Source organism: Myotis myotis, unplaced genomic scaffold, assembly GCF_014108235.1.
Source record: "Myotis myotis isolate mMyoMyo1 unplaced genomic scaffold, mMyoMyo1.p scaffold_m19_p_5, whole genome shotgun sequence".
Taxonomy (NCBI): domain Eukaryota; kingdom Metazoa; phylum Chordata; class Mammalia; order Chiroptera; family Vespertilionidae; genus Myotis; species Myotis myotis.
Window position 1 is genome coordinate 88,259,708 of NW_023416357.1, and position 26,383 is coordinate 88,286,090.

The following is a 26,383-nucleotide window of genomic DNA, read 5'->3' on the forward strand; positions in this document are numbered from 1 at the left end:
CATGAAAAGCCATGTGGCATATTTGGTATATTGAGGAAATGCTCAAGATAGGATTTTTAAAGACAGAAAATGATGTGGTGTGACCCTAATAGTGTAAAGAAAAATAACACATAGGGAATAAAATACCTAAGGGTTTGGGAGGTAGAGCTACCTAATCTTCACCATTTTATGTATTTTTTAAAAGCAGGCTTGGAAGTTTGATATCTGTTATCTTCTGGATTTTTTTTTTCGTGTATTGGAAATATTTCCTAAAGACAGGAAGGAAGCCCTAGCTGGTTTGGCTCAGTGGATAAAGCATCAACCTGGGGACTGAAGGGTCCTGGGTTCGATTCCGGTCAAGGGCACATGCCCAGGTTGTTGGCTTGATCCCCAGTGGGGGGCATGCAGGAGGCAGCCAATCAACGATTCTCTTGAAGCATCCATTTTATATAAAAACTGCTGTTTGAAATTTTAACCCTGCATTTTGGCTTCTGTAATGCTTGCTGGCTTAAATAATAAGGAAAATAAGACTACTCCCATTTCAGAGAGGCCATTAAACCTTCCCCAGACGAAGTTATCAGTGCTGTCACCAGGCCAAGCCTTTGGTTGAGGTCTCAAAGCCCCAGCACATAGGGCCCTTTAAGAACTTGCAAAGGAAACCGGGGGAAAAAACCCATATTTGGGAGACAAAGAGGGTAAAATGGTATAAATACAGGAAACTTCCTGTGTGACGGGGCCCAGAATTTGAGAGACGTTTTCCTCTGGGCCCGCGGGTAATAAAAAAAATGTATCTCCATCTTCTCTGGTTTTCTGTAACACTCTCATCATTGATGTTTCTATCTCTCTCCCTCTCCCTTCCACTCTGAAATCAATAAAAATGTATCTTTTAAAAAATAAGACTAGTGCCTGTTTAAGAAAAAAAAGTCTGGAAGGAAATGTGTCAAAATATTAATATTAAGTGGTGGGTGTCTTTAGATGAGTTAATTGCTAATTTTTTCTCCTTTGTTATATTTCTATCCGTTATTATTTACTAAACTCATTCTCTTTGCAAGGTTCTTGCTAAGCACTTCATTATTCCAGAGTATTGTGGAGGCTATGCAGTTGGTCAGCCTGTGATTCTGTTTACCTCCATCATTTTCATAGGGGCTGTTTGATTTTGGCATGTGCCCTGACCAGGAATCGAATCCAGAACTCCTGGTTCATGGATCAACAACCACTGAACCACACTGGCTGGGCTAAAAATATTATTTTTAAAACAACTAATTTTAAAAAATAATAAATAAATAAAAGCAACTAATTTACTTTAAATTTTTTAAAATAAAATGCCACCCCAGACCCTGCTGGCCTGATTCATGTGAGAGTCCCCTGTACCTCCCTTGAGGAGAATGACCCCCACAAAGAAGTGCTGAAGATGCTCATATGTCATTCACTCAGCAAACGTAGTGATGGCCCATTCGGTGGTGGTGACACAAATGTGAATAATACACACTCCCTGCCCGGCCAGCGGACAGCCTAGTTAGAGAACCAGCTCTGGACATCAATAACTACAGTATGTTGTGTTTAGACGCGATGGAGCAAAAGGGAAATGACTAATGAGGTAGAGAGGCGTCACAAAGCCCAGGGTGTTTGAGCTGGTGCGGGGAGGAGCACACAAAGCCAAAGCTTCCGGAATGAGCTTCCACGGAAGAGAGGCTAGTGCCACTGAGGGCCCCACCATAAAATGGCTGAGATCCAGGTGCTCCAAGGGAAGCCACCCTAAGACTTTGGGGTTCATATGCAGTCACGCAACTTATCCCCTAGAGGCAGCTGGGTAGTCGGGAGTGGGGCCTGCTCCCAGGGGGAGGCTGCCCAGGAACCTGCAGGAAGAGAGAACCCAGCCAACAGAGCTGGGCTAGTCAAGGGCTGGAACTCCAGCCTGGCCTGGCCCCATTCAGGGCCTCCTGCAGCTTTTCTAACTTGAGGCTGCCTAATGCAGTGGTTCTCAACCTTCCTAATGCCGCGACCCTTTAATACAGTTCCTCATGTTGTGGTGACCCTCAATTTCATTGTTACAAATTGAACATAATTAAAGCATAGTAATTAATCACAAAAAGATAATGTAATTATATATGTGTTTTCCGATGGTCTTAGGAGACCCCTGTGAAAGGGTCGTTCGACCCCCAAAGGGGTCGCAACCCACAGGTTGAGAACCGCTGGCCTAATGAGTCTCTATTCTTTGCCACCCAAAGCACACAAACCAAGTAAAAGGCTTTTTTTTTTTTCCATAACAGCTGGCTTTTTATGCAGAGCTATCAAATATACACAAAGGTCCAGAAAGTGAGCAAACCTTCTAAGTCTTCCAAGTGGAAAGTCCTGTTGAACATTGAAGTCATTAGGTCTAGTGCTCAGCAGAAAATCAGCAAATAGAACTTTTGAAGTAGAAATAAAGTTCTTAAAGTTAAGTCACCCAGAAGAGTCTAGAAGAATAAGACTGATTTGGTGGTTAGCTTTTCACATGGGTGTACTCATTTAATCCTCACGAAGTTCCCATGAGGATGTGTGCCAGGCACGGCACTAGCAGTCTCATTTACTTCTCTCAAGAGTTCTTGAAATTAAAAGAACTACAATCAGCCCTAGACAGTTTGGCTCAGTGGATAGAATGTTGGCCTATGGACTGGAGGGTCCTGGGTTTAATTCCAGTCTAGGGCACATGCACGGGTTACGGGCTCAATCCCCAGTAGGGGGCATGCAGGAGGCAGCCGATCAATGATTCTCTCTCATCATTGATGTTTCTCTCTCTTTCCCCTCTCCCTTCCCCTCTGAAATCAATAAAAATATATATTTTTTCCCCACCACCACCCCACCACTCCACCCCCACCACCACCACCACTACCACCACCACACACAAAAAAAAAAAAGAAAAAGAAAAAGAAAAAAAATATATATATATTTTAAGTACTATGATCAAAAAATAAATAAAGTACTATGATCAGCCCATTTCACAGAGAGGAATTGGGAAGTGGCAGAGAGGAATTTAGAGAGGAAACAGTGCAGCTCAGAGAGGAATTAGGAAGTGGCCGAGCCAGGGTTCTCACTCTTCTCTGGCCAACTCCAAGACCCATGTGCACCAGCACCACCCCAACTTTACCTCTCTCAATTTTAGGGCCTGCTAATATTAGGGGGACCTCCCCTTTTTGCACTACACCCTTCCCCAGTCATTTTGATGCACCAAGGTGGAAATTTCAGAGGAGAGAGGCCAGGCAAGGTTTTCACACTTCTGAGGCAGATAAATCCTGGACAGCACTCAGCACTCAGCCCTAAGCTGAGAATAGGCGCCATCCATTGTTGAACAGTCCTGGACCCCCAAGCTGAAAATGAGGATGGACACAGAAAGTTTGCCTCTGACCAAGGCCTGGAAGGAAACACCAGCAGAGTTAGAATGGAGTTGTGATCCTTTTTTATCACTCCAGGAGCAGGAATTGTAGACCCTAAGTGACATCTACTTATGGGTTATATTCCTGGGACACACAGGAATGAGGCAGCCAGGTGTTGTGGTTATAGGTGTTGGTTCTGCAGCCAGACACCTGAGCTAAATGCAGGCTCTATCACTCACTCACTGTGTGGCCTTAGGCAAGTTCCTTAACAACCTTTCTGTGTCTTGGTTAATTCATCTATAAAACAATATAGAGTTGTTGTGTTCAGAATAGCACTTGGCAAGTGGGAAGCATGGGGGGTGGGGGGTGGGGGAATGTTAACTATTATTCTCCTATGTATCCAAAGCAAGGAAATAAGATTTTTTTTTAAATATATTTTATTGATTTTTTACAGAGAGGAAGGGAGAGAGATAGAGAGCTAGAAACAGCGATGAGAGAGAAACATCGATCAGCTGCCTCCTGCACATCTCCTACTGGGGATGTGCCCGCAACCCAGGTACATGCCCTTGACCGGAATCTAACCTGGGACCTTTCAGTCCGCAGGCCGATGCTCTATCCACTGAGCCAAACCGGTTTCGGCGAAATAAGATTTTTAATAAAGAAAGCTCTAAGTATAAGGTGATATGTGCCTATCATCTAGTTCTCATTGCAGGTATGCTGTCCATCTTCTTGGGGAAATCATGGAGTCCTTCATTACCCACCCTTACCTCAGAACAGTTGACATGAGTTAAGTTAGAGGCTTCCAATGAGTATGAAAATGTGTTACCTGGCAGTGCAGGGCCGGGGGTGACGGGGTGGGGAACAAGTGGTCAGCCCCATTCAGGAGCATTTTCCTGGAGTCTCTTTGTATGGTAAGCAAAATCATGGTTCCTCAAAGATGTCCACACCCTAAATTCTGTAGATGTGATTGAGGTTATGAACCTTGAGATGGGGACGGGCCCAATCTAATCACCTGGGTCCTTACAAGAGGAAAATCTTTCCCAGCTGATTTCAGAGTCAGGTGTGACTGTGGAAGAATGCTCAGAAAGATACTGTGTTATCAGCTCTAAAGATGGAGGAAGGGGGCCATGAGCCAAGGGATGTAGGTGGCCTCCAGAAACCAGAAAAGGCAAAGAAATGAATTTTCCACTGGAACCTCCAGAAAGGACTGCAATCTTGCCAACACTGTGATTTTATCCCAGTAAAAGCCATGTAGGACTATTAACATAGACAATTCTGAGATAATAAATTTGTGGGGTTTTGTGTTGTAATTTGTTACAGCAGCAATAGGAGACATAGTACATATACAGCTTCCTCTTCACTCAGTGCCCAGTACCCAGGTATCATTATCCTCTTTTTAATGAACCCCCGAAAGGTTAAGTCACTACCTGAGATCACACCCACAGAGTGATGTGGCTGAGATTCACCCCCTGGCTGCTCTGACTCTCAGAGCCTGTCGTGAAACACACTCTGGTACGGCAACTGCCGCTTGAGCCCTTCCAAAGTGCTGCCCATGGTGAGGCCACTGCCCACGCTGGGCCACCAACTGTCTCCATTAGTCACACACAGGACGGGGCTCTCGCCATCCTCTGCAGCAGTCATTCAGGTTCTGCACTCTCAACACTATGTAGGGTCGATCCTAATTCAGCTTTTGAAGAGTACGGCAGCCCACAGGCCTCGAGATTCATTGTCCAACTTTTGTTTTCACCACAACGACTGGAAGGACAGTTGTCATGTGAGAGTCAGTGAGGATCATATTAGCCAGTTGTTCTTAACTTGAACCCTCAGGTAATTCATTTCTGATAAATCAACCTCTTGGCATGCTCCCAGCATGGACATTATTGCTGCCCTGCACAGAATGACGGTTTTGTGGCCAGACTGCTGGGGTTCAATTCCCAGTTTGGCCACTTTCTAGCTGGGTGTTGTTTGGCAAATCACTTCATCTCTCCCAGACTCAGTATTCTCATCAATAGAATGGGAGAAATTATAGTATTGACCACAAGGGGTAGTTGTGAGGATTTAAGGAGATAATCACCTTGTATAAAGTATAAGATGTTTGGCATAGTGCCTGGCACAGTTAGAGCTCAAGAAATTGTTGTTGAAGTTGTTAATAGCTCCCTAGCCGGTTTGGCTCAGTGGATAGAGCATCGGCCTGTGGACTGAAGGGTACCAGGTTCCATTCTGGCCAAGGGCACATGCCCAGGTTGTGGGCTCCATCCCCAGGAGGGGGCGTGCAGGAGGCAGCTGATCAATGATTCGCTCTCATCATTGATGTTTCTATCTCTCTCTACCTCTTCCTTCCTCTCTGAAATCAATAAAAAAAAATATATATTTTTTAAAAGAAGTTAATAGCTATTATTGTAATTTTATTTATTGTCCTATTGATACAGAGAAAACACCTCAGCCCACCTCTAAATCTCTTCCTTAACTTTTTCTCCTTTTCTCAGGCAGGCGCCAGAGCTTGGGATTTCCCAGGATGATGCTCAGGAGGTATAGTCAGGTGAGAGCCTCTTCCTTTTGTCCCTGTCTCCCCCTTTTCCTGAGAGCACATTTGTTACGAAAAATAATGGCAATGGCAAGACACTTAATGAGGCTGATTATGTAGCTGCCAGACCATCTTGAAATTTTATATCTGTACTATTAACTCAAATTCTCAGAACAAATCATACAAGCTAGGTATTTTTGATCATTGATTCATTTTTTTTTTCATTTTACAAATACTTATTGTATTATTTCAGTGTTCTCGTTATTTGGAAGACATTAAAAAATAAAACAGACAGCCCTGGCCAGCATGGCTCAGTGGTTACAGCATAGGCCCTCATATAGGGTCTCGGGTTCGATTATCAGTCAAGGGCACGTACCTGGGTTGCAGGTTTGATCCCCAGCCTGTATCTGGGCACAAGTGGGAGGCAACCAATGTTTCTCTTTCTTTCTCCTCTCTCTGTCCCCTCCCCACCTCCTTACCACGCTCAGTGGAAAAATATCCTAGGGTGTTTTTCTCCCTCTCCCTGCCCCCTCCCTCCCCCTCTTCCACTCTCTCTCTAAAACTCAATGGATAAATCTATAATAATAAAAGTGCAATATGCTAATTAGACTGGACGTCCTTCCAGACAAAGCCACAGCGAGCTGGTGGGGCTGAGGCAGAAGTGGCAGAGGCCCCCTGACGCAGCAGGCAGGGCCGGGCCAAGGCCCTTGCACAAATTTAGTGCATCGGGCCTCTAGTAAATAAATAAAATGGTACAAGTGAGACCTGGCCACATAGCTTAGTTGGTTAGAGCATTGTCTGGATATGCAAGGTTGCAGGTTCCATCCCTATCAGGGCACATACAAGAAGCAACCATGCCCAGCTGCATGGCTCAGTGATTGAGCACCGACCTATGAACCAGGAGGTCACGGTTGGATTCCCAGTCAGGTCACATGCCCCAGTTTCGGGCTTGATCCCCAGTGGGGGCATGCAGGAGTGGCCAATCGATGATTCTCTCTCATCATTGATGTTTCTATCTCTCTCTCTCCCTCTCCCTTTCTCTCTGAAATCAATAAAAATATATTTTAAAAAAAGAATTCTTAAAACACAACAATAAGCAAACAACCCAATTTAAAAAGGGCAAAAAATTTGAACAGACACTTCACTAAAAAAGGCATATGGATGGCAAATAAACACATGGGAAAATGCTCAGCATTAGTCACTAGGGAAATGCAAATTAAAATGATAATGAGATGCCATTATGCACCTATAAGAGTGAATAAGTTAAAAAGACTGGCCAGTCTAAGTGTTGACAAGGATGGACAGAACTGGAACTCATATACTTCTGGTGGGAAAAGTAAAATTGTACCACTTTGTAATACTATTTGTTAATGTCCTAAAAAAAAGTAAACATATGATCCAGCCATTCTACTTCTAGGTATTTACCCAAGAGAAATGAAAGCATATGTCCATAGAAAGACTTGTGCATAATGTTTATTTATAATAACTGCCCCCACCCCGATCCCTAATCCCTGGCAACCACTATTCTGTCCTCCATGTCTAAAATTTTGTCACTTCAAAAATGTTGTATTAGTAGAATCAATACTGAGGTATTCCTTTGGGATCGGCTTTTTTTTTTTTTTTTTTTCACAAAGCATAAAATTTCCAGGAGATTCAGCCAAGTTGTGGCATATATAAATTGTTCATTTCTTTTTATTGCTGAGTTATATTCCATGGTATATATTTATACTATAATTTATTTTTATGGGTCATTTTAAAATACAAAATTATTATCATTACCTGCTGCTTGCAAAGGGCACCAATAATTTATTTTGCAGTTGTTCGGTGGCATGTTCTCTAAATATTCTGACATATAAGATGCAAAACAAGTGTTAATTGACTGTTTATGTTATCAGTAAGGCTCCCAGTCAATAGTAGTTAAGTTTTTGGGAGTCAAAAGTTATACATGGATTTTCAGCTGTGTGGGGTTGGGCGCCTCTAATCTCCACATTGTTCAAAGGTGAACTGTAGCCGAAACCGGTTTGGCTCAGTGGATAGAGCATCGGCTTGCGGACTGAAAGGTCCCAGGTTCGATTCCGGTCAAGGGCATGTACCTGGGTTGCGGGCACAGGTGTGCAGGAGGCAGCTGGTCGATGTTTCTCTCTCATCGATGTTTCTAACTCTCTATCTCTCTCCCTTCCTCTCTGTAAAAAATCAATAAAATATATTTTAAAAAAAAAAAAGGTGAACTGTAGTTGTTTGTCTATCATCTTGTTATTTTTTTCTATCTGTACTTGTGTCATTTATTTCTGACTTCTTCTGGATTGAGGATATTTTAAAAGTCCATTTTATCTCCTCTACTGGTTTTATTTTTTATTTTTTTTCTTTCTATTGGGTTTTTATATCCACATTTTTTTTGGTGGTTGCTCTAAGAATTACAATATGAATCCCTAATTTATCCCAATGTTCCCTGAATTAAAATTATACCTCTTCATGTACTAGTATAATGTAAGAATCTTACAACAGTATAATTCCATTGGTATCCCTCTCCACTTGTTATAAAACTAACAATATATTATTATTTTTAAATAGTTATTTGTATTTAAATTTTTTTAAGGCTTTTAAAAAGTCTTCTATGCATAGTTGCCTTGTCTGGTGCTCTTTATTCCTTCTGTAAACCCAAGCTTCCACTTGATGTCATTTCCCTTCAGCTTAAAAAACTTCCTTAGCATTTCTTAAAGTCTGGGTCTCCTGGCAATGAAATTGGGCACCTGTCATTTAATAAGGCTTGCTACCATCTCTGTTGCATTATAGGATTCAGACAATACTAGCAATTCCCTGGGAATAGACTCACCCCAGTCCTCAAACCCCAGCAACCTCATCCTGGCAGTCTGAAAAGGAGCTGGGTCTGATGGTGATCAAAGAGGTCCCAGAGCACCCGTGGGCAAACTACGGCCCGCGGGCCGGATCCGGCCCGTTCGGCTGTTCTATCCGGCCCGCGGAGCCGAAAGAGCGGAGGGTTCTCTTGCTCTCCCCTCCGCTCCTTCACCAGCAGCAGTGTTAACATGGCAACGTCGGGAAACACGGCTGCAGCTCCTTCTTCTGAGTCCAGTTTAAGAACCCATTGTGGCCCTCGAGTCAAAAAGTTTGCCCACCCCTGTCCCAGAGAATGAGACACCTGCAATGGCTTCCCACAGCCCAGTCTTCCTTCCAGTCATGTTCCCACAACAAACTTAGGGTCCACCTAAACCTCCCACTTAGAGCAGGAGCAGTGAGGCTATTGTAGGGGATGAGAGTTGTCTCTTCAAGGCCTAAGAATGTCATCCCTCAGAGCCCTTTCTTTGACCTCTTTGTGGACTGCAGACAGCAGAGGGTGGCCTCCTGGTGGTTAGAGATGACCTGTCCCTCCTGTCCTCTTCCCTGCTCTAGTAACAGACTGGCCCCTGACACGGACACTTCCCTGAGCCTCTCTTAGCCTCCCAGAGGCTTTGCTCAGGGGTCTCAGCTTTTTCAGAGGGAACTTGGCTACTCATGAGTCTTTTATGGATGCTAAGCACGTCTCTTCAAGATTAAGGCCATGTCCACTTTCGTGTGTACTGTCAGGGCCTTAGCTGCAGACTCCATTGATTGGGTATTTATCCACAAGCCTTTATGCTGCCTCCTTGTCTCTCTCCGTCTCCTGAGTTCCTTTTCCCAACCCTGCAGTGGCCTACACAGGCCACATTTGCTATGTGCAGCAAGCAAACCTAGAATGATGGCCCCTCTTATGTCATGTGGTACAGTGTGGGCAGCCAGACTGTCCCCCTCTAACTGGGTGCCCATGGGCACATCCTATAAGCCCTAAGCCCTTGCAGCTTTCGTTTATTCACCTGTTCACAGGACTGTTGTGAAAATGAAATGAGATTAATCATGTGAAGTCTCTAGTACAGAATCTGGAAGCTGATGAGTTACCCAAGTTAGGTATTGTGGTTACAGCCCTGCCCTCCAACATTTTCCCCAACTCCCTTTCCAGCCTCAATTCATTTGCTGAGGGGTTTGGCTCCTGTATGTTGCTGGATATTCAGGAATGTGACCTCATTTTGCAGCGTGCCACTGGCTTTCATATTTGGCCTCCCAGGAAGGGATGTCAGGCCTCAGACAATAGCAGGTAGATCCTAGGGACTTGCCACACGCTCTCTCAGTTTTCAGGACCCCTGGCTTTCTCAGGGGCTTTCCTGTCCACTTAGTGGCCTGCTGAGGTCAGAGAGGTAAGGTGGGTGAGGCCTTGCTTTCAAGGAGCTCACATCTGCGTGGGGGAGAAGACCCAGAAGCCACAACTGCAGCGCTCCCAGTTCAGGGAAAGACTGCCAGATCTCTGGATCCAGCATCCAGAGTCTCCCCGACATTGATGAAGCCTAGCTAGAACTCTGATGGACAAATGGGAGAGAGCGTGACAGACAGTGAGGGAAGAGCATCCAGGTATAGGGAAGAGCATTTAAGGCGGCTCGAAAAAGCCCAATACAGTACTGGAAGCCCACTCCTGAGTGAGGGCTAAAAACCTTCAACCCACAAGGCATCCAAGACCAAACTCTCTCCCTTGAATGCAAAGCCCTTCACAATCTTGCCCCATCTTACTTCCCCTCTCTCCTCCCACCCCCATCCTCAAACCCCGACCCTTTATTACAGCCACTTTGATGGTTTCCTGTTCTCCACACGTGCCATTCTCCTTGGCCTCCAGGCCTTTGCCCAGGCTGCTCCCTCTGCAGGGAATGTCCTAATCTTCACTGAGCTCACTCCCTCTCCTCTTCCAAAACCCAACTCAGGAGACATCTCCACTAGAAGCCCTTCCAGTAGGCGTAGGAGTCCGGGGCTACCCCTTAGAAACCAGCCCGTTATTTTTGTTGAATAATTATTTAATCATGCCAAGGAAATATTCCCTGTGACTGACGACACGCCCCCACCTTCCGCACACCTTGGCCCATGCTTTGTTAAAGCGTCTGGCGGCAGGCGTCATTTCTTATGCTCTTCGCTCTTTCTTCCACGTCTAACTCTGTACCTGCCACACAGGAGGTTCCCAGCACGTGTTTGTTGAATGAATAAATGATCGGCAGGCCGTTTCACATTATAGGTACCGTCCACCAGGCCCCGCCCGCGTCTTCTCTTCTACCCCCAGCTCCTGTCCCCAGCGCCCGGAGGACTTGCTGCCCGGAGCGCCGCGGCGCAGGCACCGACCCCTGCCCGCACCCTGGGGCCGCCCCGCCCGAGGCCGGGCTGGAGGCCGCCCCGCCCACATCGGTCCTTCGGGGATTGGTGCCACCGCCGCCAGGAGGCGGGGACAGGTCCCGGCTGCTGCTGACGCCGTCTCCGCCAGAAAAGCCCCGCGGGCTGGCAGGCGGGGACAGACTGCGCGGCCAGGCGGTGGTGAGTGCGTGGCGGCCGGACGTGGGGCGGGGCGGGCGGGACGGGCGGGAGCGGGGACGCCTAGGACCGAGGCGCTGCTCGCGTCCGCCGCCCCACGTGCCGCGCTCCGCCAAGCGCCGTGCGGGAGCCCCGGGCGGCTCCTCCCTGGGGACCCCGCCCGGGGGCCGAGGAGGTCGTCAGTCGCGTCTTGTCTTCCAGACCCGGAGGATCGAGGCTCCCGGACGACGAGGAACCACCCAACATGGCATCGGAGGTGAGTGGCGCCTCGGGGACGCGGGTCCTGCCAGACGCCGGACGAGGGGGAGGGGCGCCCTGCGGGCCAGCCGCAGCCGCGACCTGCGCGCGGCATCTCCTGGTGCCACACCTGCCGCTGGCCGCCCTCCCGGTGATGGTCCTTACTGGCTCCAGGCAGCGGGCACCTGGCAGAGCCTGGCAGAGACCTGCGCCCCTCCCGCGCCCCTTCCCAGAGTCTGTGTGGCAAACACACCAAAGCTCGGGAAGGCGGTCCGACCCCACCTGCTGCCGAAGCAGGTGTCCCAGAGTCGCAGAATCCACATGACAGGCGGTGGAAAGAGCCAGGAGACAGGGGACCTTGCCCTGCGGCCCCAGGGGCCCCAGGGGCCCCAGTGCCCCGAAGCTTCCTCCCTGCCCTAGAGCCAGAGGACTCCTGGGTTGTCTTCCTGACCAGAGTGGCAGGAGTCAGAGGCACAGCTCCTTTCCTGTGCCCCCGCTGATTTACCTGGCAAATGGGGGGAATGATAGCCGTCTGCCTCCCTCTGTAAGGTACTAGATTTATGAGGCCATTGCTTGGAACCCTTCAGGTAAAAGGGACTGTTTGCTTGATGTCATTGGACCTGGGAAGCAGGCGGTCTGCGTTGCAGTCCCTCCTGGCCCTCATTAGCTGGCAACTCACTTCCTCCTCTGGACCTGTTTGTGCATCTGAATAAATGGGATGAGAATGCCTGCCTGCCAGCTTCGAGGTCCCGGTGGAGGGCTGGGGGCAGGGCCTGGACTTTGGAGCCCAACAGACTTGGTTTCTGAACAGCCACTCGACCTCCCGGAACCTCTCTTCTCGTTTATAAAATGGGAGTGACAGTGCCCCCCTTGTAGGAGGGTGCGACAGCACATATAGAACGCCTGCCTAGACAGGGCCAGGTAACAGCAGGTGCTCAGTAAATGGTGGCAGATTGTACTCACAGTAACATCTCAGCCCAACCCCGTGCCCCTGCCCCTTGCCCTAACGGGATCATCCTGGCCCAGATGTTCGCTGCCTTAGCAGTCCCCTCTCCACCACATTGGGCTTTCCTGGTGCCCAGGCTGTGGCACCTCATTCTGACATTTTCCTGGGGTCCTTTTAAGCCTGCCAGTGGGGTCGGAGCTTGGCCCCAAAGCAGAAAAGGCTGCTTTCAGGAGACCAGGGTGCCAGGCGACCTGCTTGCCCCAGGCTGTCCTGTGGGTTTGCACTAATTGGTTTGGCGGCAGCCCCACTTGTTAAGTAGTTATTACTAACAACCCAGGCAGGGAGTCTAGGGACCTGCTGGGAGGGGTGGTGCCTCCGGCTGAGGGGCAGGCTGGCTCCCCATCCTTACTGGCTGGCCCTGGCCCTCTGGCCCCAATAGTTAGGCCTGGGACCCCATGGTTTTTTTTTACTTCTTCAATTTTTTTAATATATATATTTTTTATTGATTTTTTTACAGGGAGGAAGGGGGAGGGATAGAGAGTTGGAAACATCGATGAGAGAGAAACATCGATCAGCTGCCTCCTGCACACCTCCTACTGGGGATGTGCCCGCAACCAAGGTACATGCCCTTGACCGGAATCGAACCTGGGACCTTTCAGTCCGCAGGCCGACGCTCTCTCCACTGAGCCAAACCGGTTAGGGCGGGACCCCATGTTTTGATGGAGATCAAGGTTTGCTGGGGCAGCAGAGGGTAAGGGGCAGGCCCAGTTCAAAAGGCTGAGGGGGGCGGAGGCAGCTGCTGCAGGGTAGCCAAGGCTGCTGGGCACTGAGGGGTCAGCTCACAGCCTGGGCCTGAGTGTGGCGGAGGCCCCATGGTGCACACAGGAACCAAGCTAAGGCACACCCTGGCCCACGCAGGCCTCGGCTGCTCCCTTAGTAATACCTAGAATTGACTGAGTCCCTATTGAGTGGCAGGCACTGTGCTGTGTATGCATTTGGCAAATTTTATCAAATCGATAGAGGGACAATCCTGAGGCTTTGAGAGGTTATGTAACGTGGTCATGGTCAGGTGGCTAACAGAGGGACAGAGGAGGACATGTCCCCAGTGGCCATTTAAACCCCACTCCAGGGGAAAGATGCCAGAGAAGTACCGCCCACAGCTCCACCGTGGCACACTCTCTTCCTAATCCTTGGCACTCTGAGTGCTCAGACGGCTTCAGAGGTGTTCTGCACCCCTCCCCCATCTGTCCCATGCCCTGGCCTATGCCCTCTTTCAAAACAGATGTCTCTATCCCATCTCTCTGCCCTTGGCTCCTGGGGGCAGAGGGGCAGCTAGTGACCTCCTAGAAGGCCAGAGATAACAGGTGTGTCGGAGGTGCTCTCCAAAGAAGTTTGGGGATGGGACCTTAGGTCTTGCCCCGAGTGATGGGAGGGAGATGCAGGTAACTTGAGCCTGATGGGTCCCTCAGTGCCTCCTTGCCTGTCCTCGCAGCAGACGTTCAGAATAGCAGAGCCAGCAGAGGTCCTGGCGGAACGTGGGTTCAGAGTGTGTGCGGGCTGTCTTCACACTGCCGGACGGCAGTCCTGGCTCTGCCACCCCTGGCGAGGGCAAAAGATACATAACTGTTCTGGGCTTCAGTTTCCCCTCTCGGTACCGGAGAGATTGGTGCCTACTTCAGAGGGTCGCTGTCAGCACGTGCCCAGCATTTAGAACAGTGCCTGGTAAGCTGAGACGTTACCAGGATGATTATCATTATCACTGGTACATCAGAGCTGATCCAAACTCTGGATTCCACCTTGGCCAGTAGCAGAAGTTCTGCTGTGGTCTCAGGGGTCCTTGTACCCTGCCACCATCTCCCTGGAGCAGTGTCAGGTGGTGGGAAAGAGCCCTAACTTCACTGTCCAGCCACCTTCCCACACTCACTCCTTGGGCAAGTGCCTGCCTCTCTCTGGGCCTCAGTTTCCTTATCTGTCCAGTGAGAGTAATCCTGCCCGCTGGCTGCCACTGCCATCACATTGATAACCCTCCTGCGGGCCCTTTGTGAGAGGCACTGCCCTTGAGGTTGGCGGAGGACGGGGAGATTAATTGCTCCTGTTCTCCTGGCCAGAGCGGGAAGCTATGGGGCGGCCGGTTTGTGGGCGCAGTGGACCCCATCATGGAGAAGTTCAACGCGTCCATCGCCTACGACCGGCAGCTGTGGGAAGTGGATGTGCAAGGCAGCAAGGCCTATAGCCGGGGCCTGCAGAAGGCAGGGCTCCTCACCAAGGCCGAGATGGACAAGATACTCCAGGGCCTGGACAAGGTACTGTTCATGCCCCAAGGTCCTTCGAGGGCCCCTCCCTGTGGCCTCGGGCTCCCACCGCATCCCCGAGCACAGGTTGCAGTGTCATCCTAAGGCTCTCACATCCCTTTGTGGTGCTTATGCCCCTAGAGAAGTGCCCTTTACCCCTGTACAGAGCTCGCTGGCTCTCTTCATCTTGAATGCCCCGTGGCCCCGTGGCTCATGGGCAAAGGTGCATAGTGCCTGAGAAGCTCCCTTGGGTGGGGGCTGCACAGCCCCCCCTCCCCCCCAGGGAGCACTCCCAGGACTCAGCTCCAATCCAGGGACAGTCAGTGATCAGGGTGAGGGTGGAACAGGGCTTGGCCCTCTTGGCTGCCATGCCTGCCAGCCTGACCCCTGGTGGCTGCCATCTACTACAGGTGGCGGAGGAGTGGGCCCAGGGCACCTTCAAACTAAATCCCAACGATGAGGACATCCACACAGCCAATGAGCGGCGTCTCAAGGTATGACCCATCCTCCCTCCTCTCTCTCCCACCCCCTGCCCCCGCCTTCCCTCTCCACTTGCCCTGGGCCACTTTGAGCATAAGCACAAATGTCTGTTCACTTCGTCATTGGCAGAGTTTGGGCGGGACTTCAGAACAGGAGGCCTCGGCAGAGAGGGCAGAGACTTGGGCGGAACCCGGGGCCCCTGGGGCAGGGAGGGAGGACTCCAGGGCAGGGAGGAAGCATGTCCACCTGGGTGGACCCCACTGGGCGTGAGCAGCAGACCCTGACCCATGCCTCCTCCACCCCTAGGAGCTCATTGGTGAAACCGCAGGGAAACTGCACACAGGACGAAGTCGGAACGACCAGGTGCCGCCAGCCCCTCCACCCCCACTCTGTGCTGCCCAACCTTGGGGAGCTCAGACAGCAGTGTTGGGGCTCAGCAGCTGTCCTGGCTCCCCGGGGAGTCACACATCAGTCTCCCTGAGTGCCGCCTCCCCTCCACAGGTGGTCACAGATCTCAGGCTGTGGATGCGGCAGAACTGCTCGATGCTCTCTGCCCTCCTCCGGGAGCTCATCAGAACCATGGTGGACCGGGCAGAGGCGTGAGTCCCCTGGGGACGCCTAGGTGCAGAGAAGGGCGTGAAGGCAGCCAGGTCTCTTCTCCCCTGAGACAGGCAGCTTGAATACCAGCCCTAGGAGGCAGGGGTGAAGAGGGTAGGGGAGCCAGGCCTTGCGGTGCAAGGGGTCCCAGAGCTCCTGGACTGAGTGAGCAGAGCAGCAGGAGTGGGGCGTTTCTTGCAGTATACCTAACCCTACGGCAGGCGGGGCAAGCTCACGCTTTGAGGATTCACAAGCAGGAAGCTGAAGCACTGGGCAGGTGCCCTGAAGCCTGGGGAAGGGGGCTGGCCGTGCCTGGGGCAGACAGAGCCGCTCCCCAGCCGCCTGTGCCCCTTGTCCCCATTTCTGCCCAGCACGCTGGCAAAGGACAGAGCCAAAGGCTACCTCCCACCAGCCTCATCCCCAAGTTTTGGCTTCTGTGCCTTGGCTACTGAGAAGTCCCTATTTGGTGTCAGGGACAGGGTTGACCTCTCCTTTTCCCCAACTCCCTGTGACCTCTGTTTCACAGACCACATCACCTGGGGGCAAACCAGGGCACAAGCACCATCACCCTTGGGGGCCGGAGGAGTAAAGAGGGCCTGCTGAGGAGTGCTGGCCTTCTCTTTGGGGTAGTGAAAGGTTCTAAAATTGATGTGGTGATGGTTGTACACTTCAAATGAGAGAATTGTATGTGAGTCATCACCTCAGTAATGTTTACTAAAAAAAACAAACCAGAACCAGCGCCCACAGCACTCTGCCTCTGTCCCGCCCACTCTGAAGTGCCCCTGGCTCTCTGGGCTCCTGGGGAGCTTCTCGCTCACAGACATGGCTCCCACTGCCAGGTGGTACCCACTGTGCCGTGAGTAGCAAAGACCCGAGCTGAGGGTCTAATCCACGCTTGGTCTTGGGTCTGTTCCCTTACAATGATTTATCCCCAGGAGATCACTCGACCCCTTGTCCAGGGAGATCCCGGTAGACCTGCCCTGCTGTTTTCTGGAGGGTCCAGGGCTGCAGGCCCTCAGGCATCCTGTCCCTACTCTTCCCCCACAGAGAACGTGACATCCTCTTCCCAGGGTACACACACCTGCAGAGGGCTCAGCCCATCCGCTGGAGCCACTGGATCCTGAGGTGAGTGGGATGGTGATGGAGGGGCCATGATGGAGGGGAGGCCCCCTGGCTGCCCTGACCTTCCGTACCCTGGCTTCCCACAGCCATGCCGTGGCACTGACCAGAGACTCCGAGAGGCTGCTGGAGGTGCAGAAGCGGATCAACGTCCTGCCCCTGGGGAGGTGAGTGAGGTCCCAGTGCTCCGAGGGTGGGGACAGGGCTGCTGCCACATAATTAGCATGGCCCTTGCGGATTGACAGAAGAGGAGGAGCCAGCAAGGACCGAGGGGACTGGCTTTCCCATCCAGAGTTCTTCCTACATAGGCAGGCAGGATCTTGCAGGGATACCCAGTTCTCTCTAAGGTGTGGACAACCAAGCTAGTGAGTGTCAGAGCAGGGCCAGAGCTCTCCAGAGAAGCCCCTGAGAGCCAGCCAGTTACCCACAGCCTGCTATTCCCTGCACGGGGACAAGTGTCAGGCACCAAGCTGACTGGCCGTAGCCCTGGCAACCAGGACTCAACTCTGGGTGTGTATGTGCCCGGGCCTGCTTTCCAGGAGCCCTGGTCACTCAGAATCCCCTGCCCCTGCAGTGGGGCCATTGCAGGCAATCCTCTGGGTGTGGACCGGGAGCTGCTCCGAACAGGTAAGCCCTCCGCCCACCCTCGGGAGATCACCATCAGCTTCTGCCGGGGTGTTGCAGAGAGAGGGCAGGGGTCTGGGTGAATCCTGTTAGCTACTGACACTGAAGTTAGAGAGGCAAGGGAAGGCCTGTGACAGAGGTGCACGGCCCTGGGTACACTCAGGGCTCCTGCCTCCCTCTGGGACCTGTACAGGAGGCCCTCCTCACCTCCTGTCCCTCCCTACTCCTCCCCGCTGAAAGGGGGCCACAGGCAGGTGGCTGGGCAGCCTGGTTCAGGGTGGAGGAGGCCCATCCTTGTCCACCAGCCCAGCCCTATTGCCTTCCCCTTCTCCCCCTTGTCCAGAACTCAAATTTGGGGCCATCACTCTCAACAGCATGGATGCTACCAGTGAGCGAGACTTTGTGGGTGAGTCCTGGGGGCCAGCCCACTCATCCCCTGCACGGTGCCCCCCCTCTGTGCCCCAGTCCCCATCCTCTCCAGCTGCCTCCCCCTCCCATATGGTCCACCTGGAGCTTCTCCAGGAGGGTGGAGAGCAAGGGAGGCCTGGTGACCCGAGAGCCTACCTTCCCTCCCCTCCCACAAGCCGAGTTCCTGTTCTGGGCCTCGCTGTGCATGACCCATCTCAGCAGGATGGCCGAGGATCTCATCCTCTATGGCACCAAGGAATTCAGCTTTGTGCAGCTCTCCGATGCCTACAGGTAAGGCCAGACGCTGCCCTGCCCCGCTCTGCGCCCCCACATGGCTTCCTTCCTCTCCGCCCCAGCCAGCAGAGCAGCCCGGGGCAGAGGAGCCCCTTCAGCCCCAGCATCTCTGTCCCTAGCACTGGAAGCAGCCTGATGCCCCAGAAGAAAAACCCGGACAGCCTGGAGCTGATCCGGAGCAAGGCGGGCCGAGTGTTTGGACGGGTGAGACGGGCAGGGAGCAGGGCAAATCCTCTGGCTGACCCGGGGGGTCCTGGGGAAGCTTCCAGGGGCGGGCTCCAAGGTCCCACCTCCTGACCCTCACTCTGCCCTCAGTGTGCTGGGCTCCTGATGACCCTCAAGGGACTTCCAAGCACCTACAACAAGGACTTACAGGTGTGAGGCTGCGGGCGGTGGGGGAGGGGCCCCTCTGCATAGACGTCACCTACCGGTTGGCAGGGCCCTGGCACTTCCAGGCAGGGGCCCCACAGAATTGCCACGTTCCATCCCGTGCTCCCAGACCCTGACCACCCCGAGAGCTCTCTCCTCTCCCTGATGTGGGGTGTGGGGGTGCTGAGTGCTCCCAGTGGAAAGCAGGGGGATGCCTCCGTGAGGGACGGGGCTGCTGAGCCCTCACCTCCTGCCACGTGCCTCCCTCTCAGGAGGACAAGGAAGCTGTGTTTGAAGTGTCAGACACCATGGGTGCTGTCCTCCAGGTGGCCACTGGCGTCATCTCTACGTTGCAGGTAAGACATGCATCTTCTCTCCCAGTCCCTAAACTCTGGGATGGGCAGAGCGTGATCATGAGAGGAGGCTAGGGTGGGTGGTCCAGAAGCCCTGGGGCGGGGGGGGGGGGGCATGTGCTTGGTCCTGCCTTTGAGGGGCAAAACTATGGAAGTAGTTAGACTCAAGGGGTCCCATCACCTGGCCTGACCAGATTTCTTTTTATTATGGGAAATTCCATTATGCAACAGTTGAGATATGTGTAATGAACCCCTGTGTACCAACACCCGGCTTCAGCAATAACCACCTCATGGCCATTCTTGATTTGGCAGCTATCTTCACCCCACCCCCCTATTTGAACCAGATCCCCATCTGCGTATCATTTCAATCCTAACTAGTTCAGGGTGTGTCTAAAGCAGTGTTTCTGGGACCAGCAGTGTCTGCATCACCGGGGAACTTGAGAGAGTGCAATTCTGGGCCTCATTCCAGTAACACTGGATCCAACTCCGGGGATGGGGCCTGGCGGTCTGTATTTGTAATAAATTCTGCAGGTGATTCTGATGTGCACCAAAGATAAGGACTCTGGAAACGTAACGGCAACCCCTATAGCACACCTACAAATTATCAATAATTATGAAAAGACAGCTCGAGCCAGAGAGAGCAAACAGGGTGGGAAAGAGTGGATCTGCCCAGGGCAGGAGACATACTGGCTGAGGAGTAGGCTTGGAGGTGGCAGCTTCAGGCCTGGAGTGCCCAGGGCCCCAAGACTCACCACTTCCCCACCCACATCCCCAGATTCACCGTGAGAACATGGTGCAGGCTCTTAGTCCTGACATGCTGGCCACTGACCTCGCCTACTACCTGGTCCGCAAAGGGGTGAGTGTGGGGTGGCTGGGATGGAGGGGCCAGGGGTAGGGGTGGTTAGGGAGACATAGGTACCCACAGCAGGGCAGGGAGCCAGGAAGCCTGTTTCAGTGCTGCCCTCCGCTTGGCACCTGCAGATGCCATTCCGCCAGGCCCACGAGGCCTCTGGGAAAGCAGTGTTCATGGCGGAGACCAAGGGGGTTGCCCTCAACCAGCTGTCGCTGCAGGAGCTACAGACCATCAGGTGCGGCCCCCTCCCCTCCCTCTGCTGCCTCCCAGGTCCCTGAGGCGGCATGGCTGGGCTGCGCTAGCCCATCTCCTTTCTTTCCCCAGCCACCTGTTCTCAGGCGACGTGAGCCAGGTGTGGGACTACGGGCACAGCGTGGAGCAGTATGCTGCCCTGGGTGGCACTGCCCGCTCCAGCGTTGACTGGCAGATCAGCCAGGTGCGAGCGCTGCTTCGGGCCCAGCAGGCCTAGGTCCCCCACCCCGCTCCCCAATAAAGTGCGCCTCGAGGAGGCTGCTGCCTGTCTCCTGCCGAGCCTGACTCCCTCCCTGGGCGTGCTGAGGTCTGTTGGGAGGCAGTGGAGGTCATCAAGGAGGTGAAGAAACTGGACAAGGATGACGAGTCACGGTGGGCATCGCATCTCATCAGAGCCTCTGCCCTGCTCAGACCCCTCTTCCCTTCACTGGGGGGTGGGGGTGGGCATCATAGTGACCTCCTGCCCTGGGTGTCTTGGCAGGACTGGCCTCTCTGGAGCCCTGTTGGGACCTGAGGGCTTCATTCACCAGTCAGTCCCTGTCTATCTCCTTCCTTCCAGTGCCCCCGAGGCCCCCCTACTCCCATTCTTCCTGCTTAACCCGCCTCCCCTGGGCCATCAGCACATTGCAGGGTATCGTTGTCCTAAGGGATAGTTGGTGTACGATGCCTGGCACTAGGTAAGCTTCATACACAGGTTATAAGAAGGCACCTCCTCCAATGGGCAGAGATACTCTAGTCAATAATTGGTGTTTGGAAAATTGGACAGATACATGCAAAAAAAATGTAATTAAAGCACCTTCTTACAGCATATACAAGAAAAAAACTCAAAATGGATTAAAGATGTAAATGTAAGACCTGAAACCATGAAACTTCTAGAAGAAAACATAGGCAGTAAACTCCCACATTGCTCTTACTAATATTTTTTTCTGATCTATCTCCTTGGTTAAGGAGAACAAAAGAAAAAAACAAACAAATGGGACTACATCAAACGAAAAAGTTTTTGCATAGCAAAGGGAACCATCAACAAAACAAGAAGACAACCTACTGAGTGGGAGACTATATTCGCCAACGATACCTCTGATAAGGGGTGAACTGAATTTGGAGGGGACACCATTCAGGGCACTACACTGGGCTTTCGATTCCTTGACCAACATTTTTCCTTCCATTTCTAATCTGAAGAGCTTGCTCCCCGGACAGAGGAGATGGGATTAAAACAAGCTTCAGGCATCTCGTCACTGTGTCCTTATTTCAAACCCAACTTCAGAAACTTATCATTTTAGCTCCTTTGTGTGTTTTTCCTCTCCTGCCCTCTTCCTATAAGCCAGGTCTTTGTTTGACACTGGACCTTCGTTCCTGCCTCCTCTCTGCTCCCGCTCAGCCAGAGCACGTCCTCCCAACCCTCTGAACTCACTTAAAATTGTCCAAGGAGAATGTGGAGGTCTCCAAAGCCATCCTCTAACTTAGAGCATCTACTTGGTTAAGTCTACGATTGACACTACAACCGCTGCTCACTTCTGGGTCACGTCCGAGGGTTGCATGAGTCCCGCCCAATATTGGAGACAAAGGATTTTTGCTGGGGAAAGGGATTCCTGGGGAAGTGGTTGACCGCTAGATGTGAACTCAGAAGGAGTAGGTCAGGTTGACAAGCTTCCTCCTTCGGGTCAGACCCAAGGCAGAGCTTCCACATACCACCTTAGCAGATGCCTGTCCTGTGGCTGACCTTGCAGAATATCCCCACATGAAGTACCTGTGGCTCCCTAGGCAGCCTCAAGAGCTGGCCTGGCCTGTTGGCAAGTGCCTCATCTATAGTCATAAAAGGGTAACATGCTAATTAGACCAGGTCAACCGGCCACCTTCCAGATGTCCGACTTTCTTCTGGACAAAGCCACGGTAGTGGAGGCCAAGGCAGAGGCAGTTAGGGACGAGATCAGGCTGGCAGAGGGTTAGGGGCAATCAGGCCGGCAGGGGAGGGCAGTTGGGGCAAGATCAGGCCAGCAGTGTAGGGCAGTCGGGGGTGACCAGGCCAGCGGGGGAGGGCAGTTGGGGGCACTAGGCAGGCAGGCAGGTGAGTGGTTAGGAGCCAGTGGTCCTGGATTGCAGGATCGGTTTATGGGCCTAAACCGGCAGTCAGACATCCCCCAAGGGGTCCCAGATTGGAGAGGGTATAGGCCGGGCTGAGGACCATCCCCCCTCCCCTCACCCCCCCCCCACCGCCACATGAATTTCATCACCGGGCCTCTAATATATATATATATATATATATATATATATATATATATATATGCTTTTTAAAAATTGATTTCAGAGAGGAAGAGAGGGGGGAGATAGAAACATCAATGATGATAGAGAATCATTGATTGGCTGCCTCCTGCATGCCCCACATGGGATCAAGCCCACATGTGCCCTGACAGAGAATCAAACCATGACCTGGTTCATAGGTCAATGTTCAACCACTGAGCCACACCAGCCAAGCAAATGCCTCATCTTTAGTTCTTGCCCCAATAACTGCTGCTTCCTCTAGCGGATGGGACATTCCTCTCTTTCCTTCACTCTTGCCCCTTTGAGTGACCGCTGGGTGTCCTCAGGCATCTTTCCTACTGACAGGGCAGCCCCACAGTCTGGAAATGGGCAGGAGACAGCCCTGACCCATCCGTCGCCCAGCCTTTTTCATCTCAAAGGTGAGCTCAGACCCCAGGACAGGCAGGACCTGGGGATCAGGGGCCTAGATGGTAAAATCTTCAATAAAAGGTCAAAATGTCCTAACTCCCTTGGTGGCTATTTGTACTCCTTTTCATTTTGTTTCCTTGAGAAATAGAGCCTCTGGGCTTCTCTTTGGGGAAGGGATGATAAAATTTAACTCTGGATTTGCTGTAACGTTCTGCTAATCTTTAAAAACGTATAAAATCACAGGGCTAAAAACACTGATTTGTACCACTAATTGTGGTACAAAGCAAAATTACAATGTAAACACACTTAATTTCAAAATATGTAAGAGGTAAGAGACCACATATTATATAATTTATTTATGTGAAACATCCATAAATGGCAAATTTATGCAGACAAAAAGATTAGTCGCCCTAACTGGTTTGGCTCAATGGATAGAGCATCGGCCTGCGGACTGAAGGGTCCCGGGTTCGATTCCAGTCAAGGGCATGTACCTTGGTTGCGGGCACATCCCCAGTGGGGGGTGTGCAGAGGCAGCTGATCGATGTTTCTCTCTCATCGATGTTTCTAACTCTCTATCCCTCTCCCTTCCTCCTTCCCCTCTGTAAAAAACCAATAAAATATATTTAAAAAAAAAAAGATTAGTGGTTGCTTAGGGCTGGGTGTGAGGGATAGAAAGATAGATAGCTAATAGGTACAGAGTGTTTTTGTTTTTATCCTTATTGAGGAGTGAGAATATTTTTTTCATTGATTTTTATAGAGTGGAAGGGAAGGAGAGGGGGGGGAGAAAGAAACATTGTTGGTTACCTCCCGCTTGTGCCCTGACCAGGGCCCAGGATGGAACCTGCAACTGAGGTCTGAGGTACGTACGTGCCCTTGACTGGGAATCAAACCCTCAGCCCTCCAAGGGTTGGTGCTCTAACCACTGAGCAACTGGCTTGGATGGGTACAGAGTTTCTTGATGAGATCATTCTGCAAGGGACTTCATCAATGTAGAACTCCGCCTCCTTGGAAATAAAAGGAAGAGGCTCCGAGTTGACAAACAGTGGGGAAGAGAAAGAAACTGGCCATAGTTTACACAGTCTGGAGTCAAGGCACATGGTTGAGAGTGCTCCACTGGCCTCCTTTACAGGATGAGGTTGGTGAATGCTCACTTCCCTATCAACGTCTCTGTGCAGGAGAGTGGGGCTCTTATTGAAATCTGATCATTTTTGTATTAAAAAAAATCTATCTGGAAAAAAAAATTCTACCTGTAATGTTCATATGGGGCCAAGCATTGTTCGTTCAATATCTCAAGTCCAGAAAGTTAGCGCAGTTAGTGGCATTGAACTTATATCAAACTCAGCTGCTTAGATTCAGCAAGCCACAGCAGTTAAACACAAGGATATCAGAAAAATGTTAGGTGTTATCTATGTCTCTGAAAAAAAAACCCAATCAGCTAGCCCATGTATAAGATCTAAGAGTTGTCTAGCTACAAAGAAGATGGTAGATGACCCTCAAAACCTACTTGTCATATTTTGAAAATGCAATAACATTTATCTATTGGGGGGAAAGCGTAAAAGGAAGTCTAAACTCGTCTTCCGATCAGCTGAGCGTCCTGTGACTTGCTTGTGGTGCTCAAGGCAGTAACCCTCCCATCTTTGCAGGGACATTGTGTGTTGCTGCATCCCTCCACCAGGGGGAGCATAGCCTATTATTTCCTGTCCTAGACATCAGAAGGTCCTTTGAATGCAGAGCAATCTGGGAGAAGGAGTGATGTGCCATCAACAATGGTAAATATAGTTTTGCATGTGTTACCTTAGGCAAGTCACTCCACCTCTCTAAGTTTCCTCATCTGTAGCAGAGGAAGAATAACTCCATTGTATAGTCTTTTGGAGCTGTAAGTGCCGGGAGCCGGTCCATCCTTGCTGTTTCAAGGGACCTGGCATATATGGCATACTGTTCATAATATGTTTGCTCACCTTCTTGGCACTATGTGTTTTAACCAAGGTCTCCTCTCTGAGAAAGGTTGTTTCCCCAGGTAGGGATTTTCCCCTGAAGTTAGGGAGGGAATAAAACCCCTTAACTAAGTGCCAGGCGGGTAATTAATCACTTTAACTACGAACAATCATGCTTAAGCTACATAATCTTTACTCCCTGGAATGGAGATAAGAAACGCCCTAACATTTGGAATAGAGATTGATAGGATTGGAATCAACTGGTATAAATACAGATGTAACAAGACAACAGGACACAGAACCTAGACACAGAACCTAGACACAGAACCTACACAGAACCTAGAGACAGAACCTAGCGAGAGAACATGGCAAAAGATCCTGGACAGAAACTGGCCACAGAACCTAGAGACAGAACCTGGCTACAGAACCTGGATAGAACATGGTAAGAGAACCTGACTAGAACCTGGTGACTGAACCTGGCTAGAGAACCTGGACAGAACCTGGCTGGAGAACCTAGCGAGGGAACATGGCTACAGAACCTGGCTGGAGAACCTAGCAAGAGAACATGGACGCAGAACCTGGCCTGAGATCCTAACCAGAACTTCGCTGGAGATCCTGACCAGAACTTGGCTAGAGATCCTGGCTAGGCTGCTGATCAACTGAACGCTGTCTCTGTGTCATTCCTTCTTCGCCGACTCCGTCCACACCTTTGGGGCCCCCTAGACCTGCTGGGGTTGGACCCTAGCAAGAAGACATAAACAGATGGAAGAACATACCATGTTCATGGATTGGTAGAATCAACATCATCAAAATGTCCATACTACCCAAAGCAATCTATAGATTCAATGCAATCCCCATTAAATTACCAACGGCATATTTCACAAATCTAGAACAAACGTTCCAAAAATTCATCTGGAATAAAAAAAGACCCCGAATAGCTGCAGCAATCCTGAGAAAGAAGAACAAAGTAGGTGGGATCTCAATACCAGATATCAAACTGTATTACAAAGCCACTGTTCTTAAAACAGCTTGGTACTGGCACAAGAACAGACATATAGATCAATGGAATAGAATAGAGACCCCAGAAATCGACCCAAACCACTATGCCCAATTAATATTCGACAAAGGCGGCAAGAACATACAATGGAGTCAAGACAGTCTCTTCAATAAATGGTGTTGGGAAAATTGGACAGATACATGCAAAAAGATGAAACTAGACCACCAACTCACACCATACACAAAAATAAACTCAAAATGGATAAAAGACTTAAACATAAGACGGGAAACCATAAAAATACTAGAGGAATCCACAGGCAGCAAAATTGCAAACATATGCCGAAGGAATTTCTTCTCTGATAATGCTCCTAGGGCAATGGAAACTAAAGAGAAAATAAACAAATGGGACTACATCAAAATAAAAAGCTTTTGCACAGCAAAGGAAACCATCAACAAAACAACAAGAAGACCCACTACATGGGAGAACATATTTTCCAATGATACCACCGATAAGGGTTTAATTTCCAACATTTACAGGGATCTCATGAAACTTAACAAAAGGAAGATAAACAATCCATTAAAAAAATGGGCAACGGACCTAGATAGACACTTTTCAAAAGAGGACATACAGAAGGCCGAAAGACATACAGAAGACATATGAAAACATGCTCAAAGTCACTAATTATACGAGAGATGCAAATCAAAACGACAATGCAGTATCATCTCACACC

General features: G+C 50.6%; 1 protein-coding gene across 2 annotated transcripts; it reads left to right on the forward strand.

Annotated features, from left to right (window-relative positions):
• The first annotated feature begins 11,136 nt into the window (after positions 1–11,136).
• On the forward strand, positions 11,137–21,282 carry ASL (argininosuccinate lyase). Of its 2 annotated transcripts, XM_036309703.1 has the most exons (17): positions 11,137–11,235; positions 11,434–11,488; positions 14,524–14,718; positions 15,117–15,200; positions 15,493–15,549; positions 15,688–15,785; positions 16,831–16,908; positions 16,992–17,069; positions 17,477–17,529; positions 17,870–17,932; positions 18,111–18,225; positions 18,348–18,432; positions 18,544–18,603; positions 18,870–18,953; positions 19,726–19,806; positions 19,932–20,038; positions 20,128–20,272. In XM_036309703.1, exons 2-17 carry the CDS (start codon positions 11,477–11,479, stop codon positions 20,270–20,272), a joined length of 1,395 nt encoding a protein of 464 aa, XP_036165596.1. In that variant the 5' UTR covers positions 11,137–11,235; positions 11,434–11,476. The 2 variants fall into 2 exon arrangements, with proteins under 2 accessions (XP_036165596.1, XP_036165597.1); XM_036309704.1 differs by lacking the exon at positions 11,137–11,235 and having other exon boundaries at positions 11,477–11,488; positions 20,128–21,282.
• The last annotated feature ends 5,101 nt before the right edge of the window (positions 21,283–26,383 follow it).

Excerpts from the sequence above, each read along its gene's own strand:
- ASL (XM_036309703.1), top strand. Across the intron at positions 16,909-16,991 it reads TGGAGCCACTGGATCCTGAG|CCATGCCGTGGCACTGACCA; the intron begins GTGAGTGGGATG and ends GGCTTCCCACAG. Across the intron at positions 18,954-19,725 it reads GCGTCATCTCTACGTTGCAG|ATTCACCGTGAGAACATGGT; the intron begins GTAAGACATGCA and ends CCACATCCCCAG.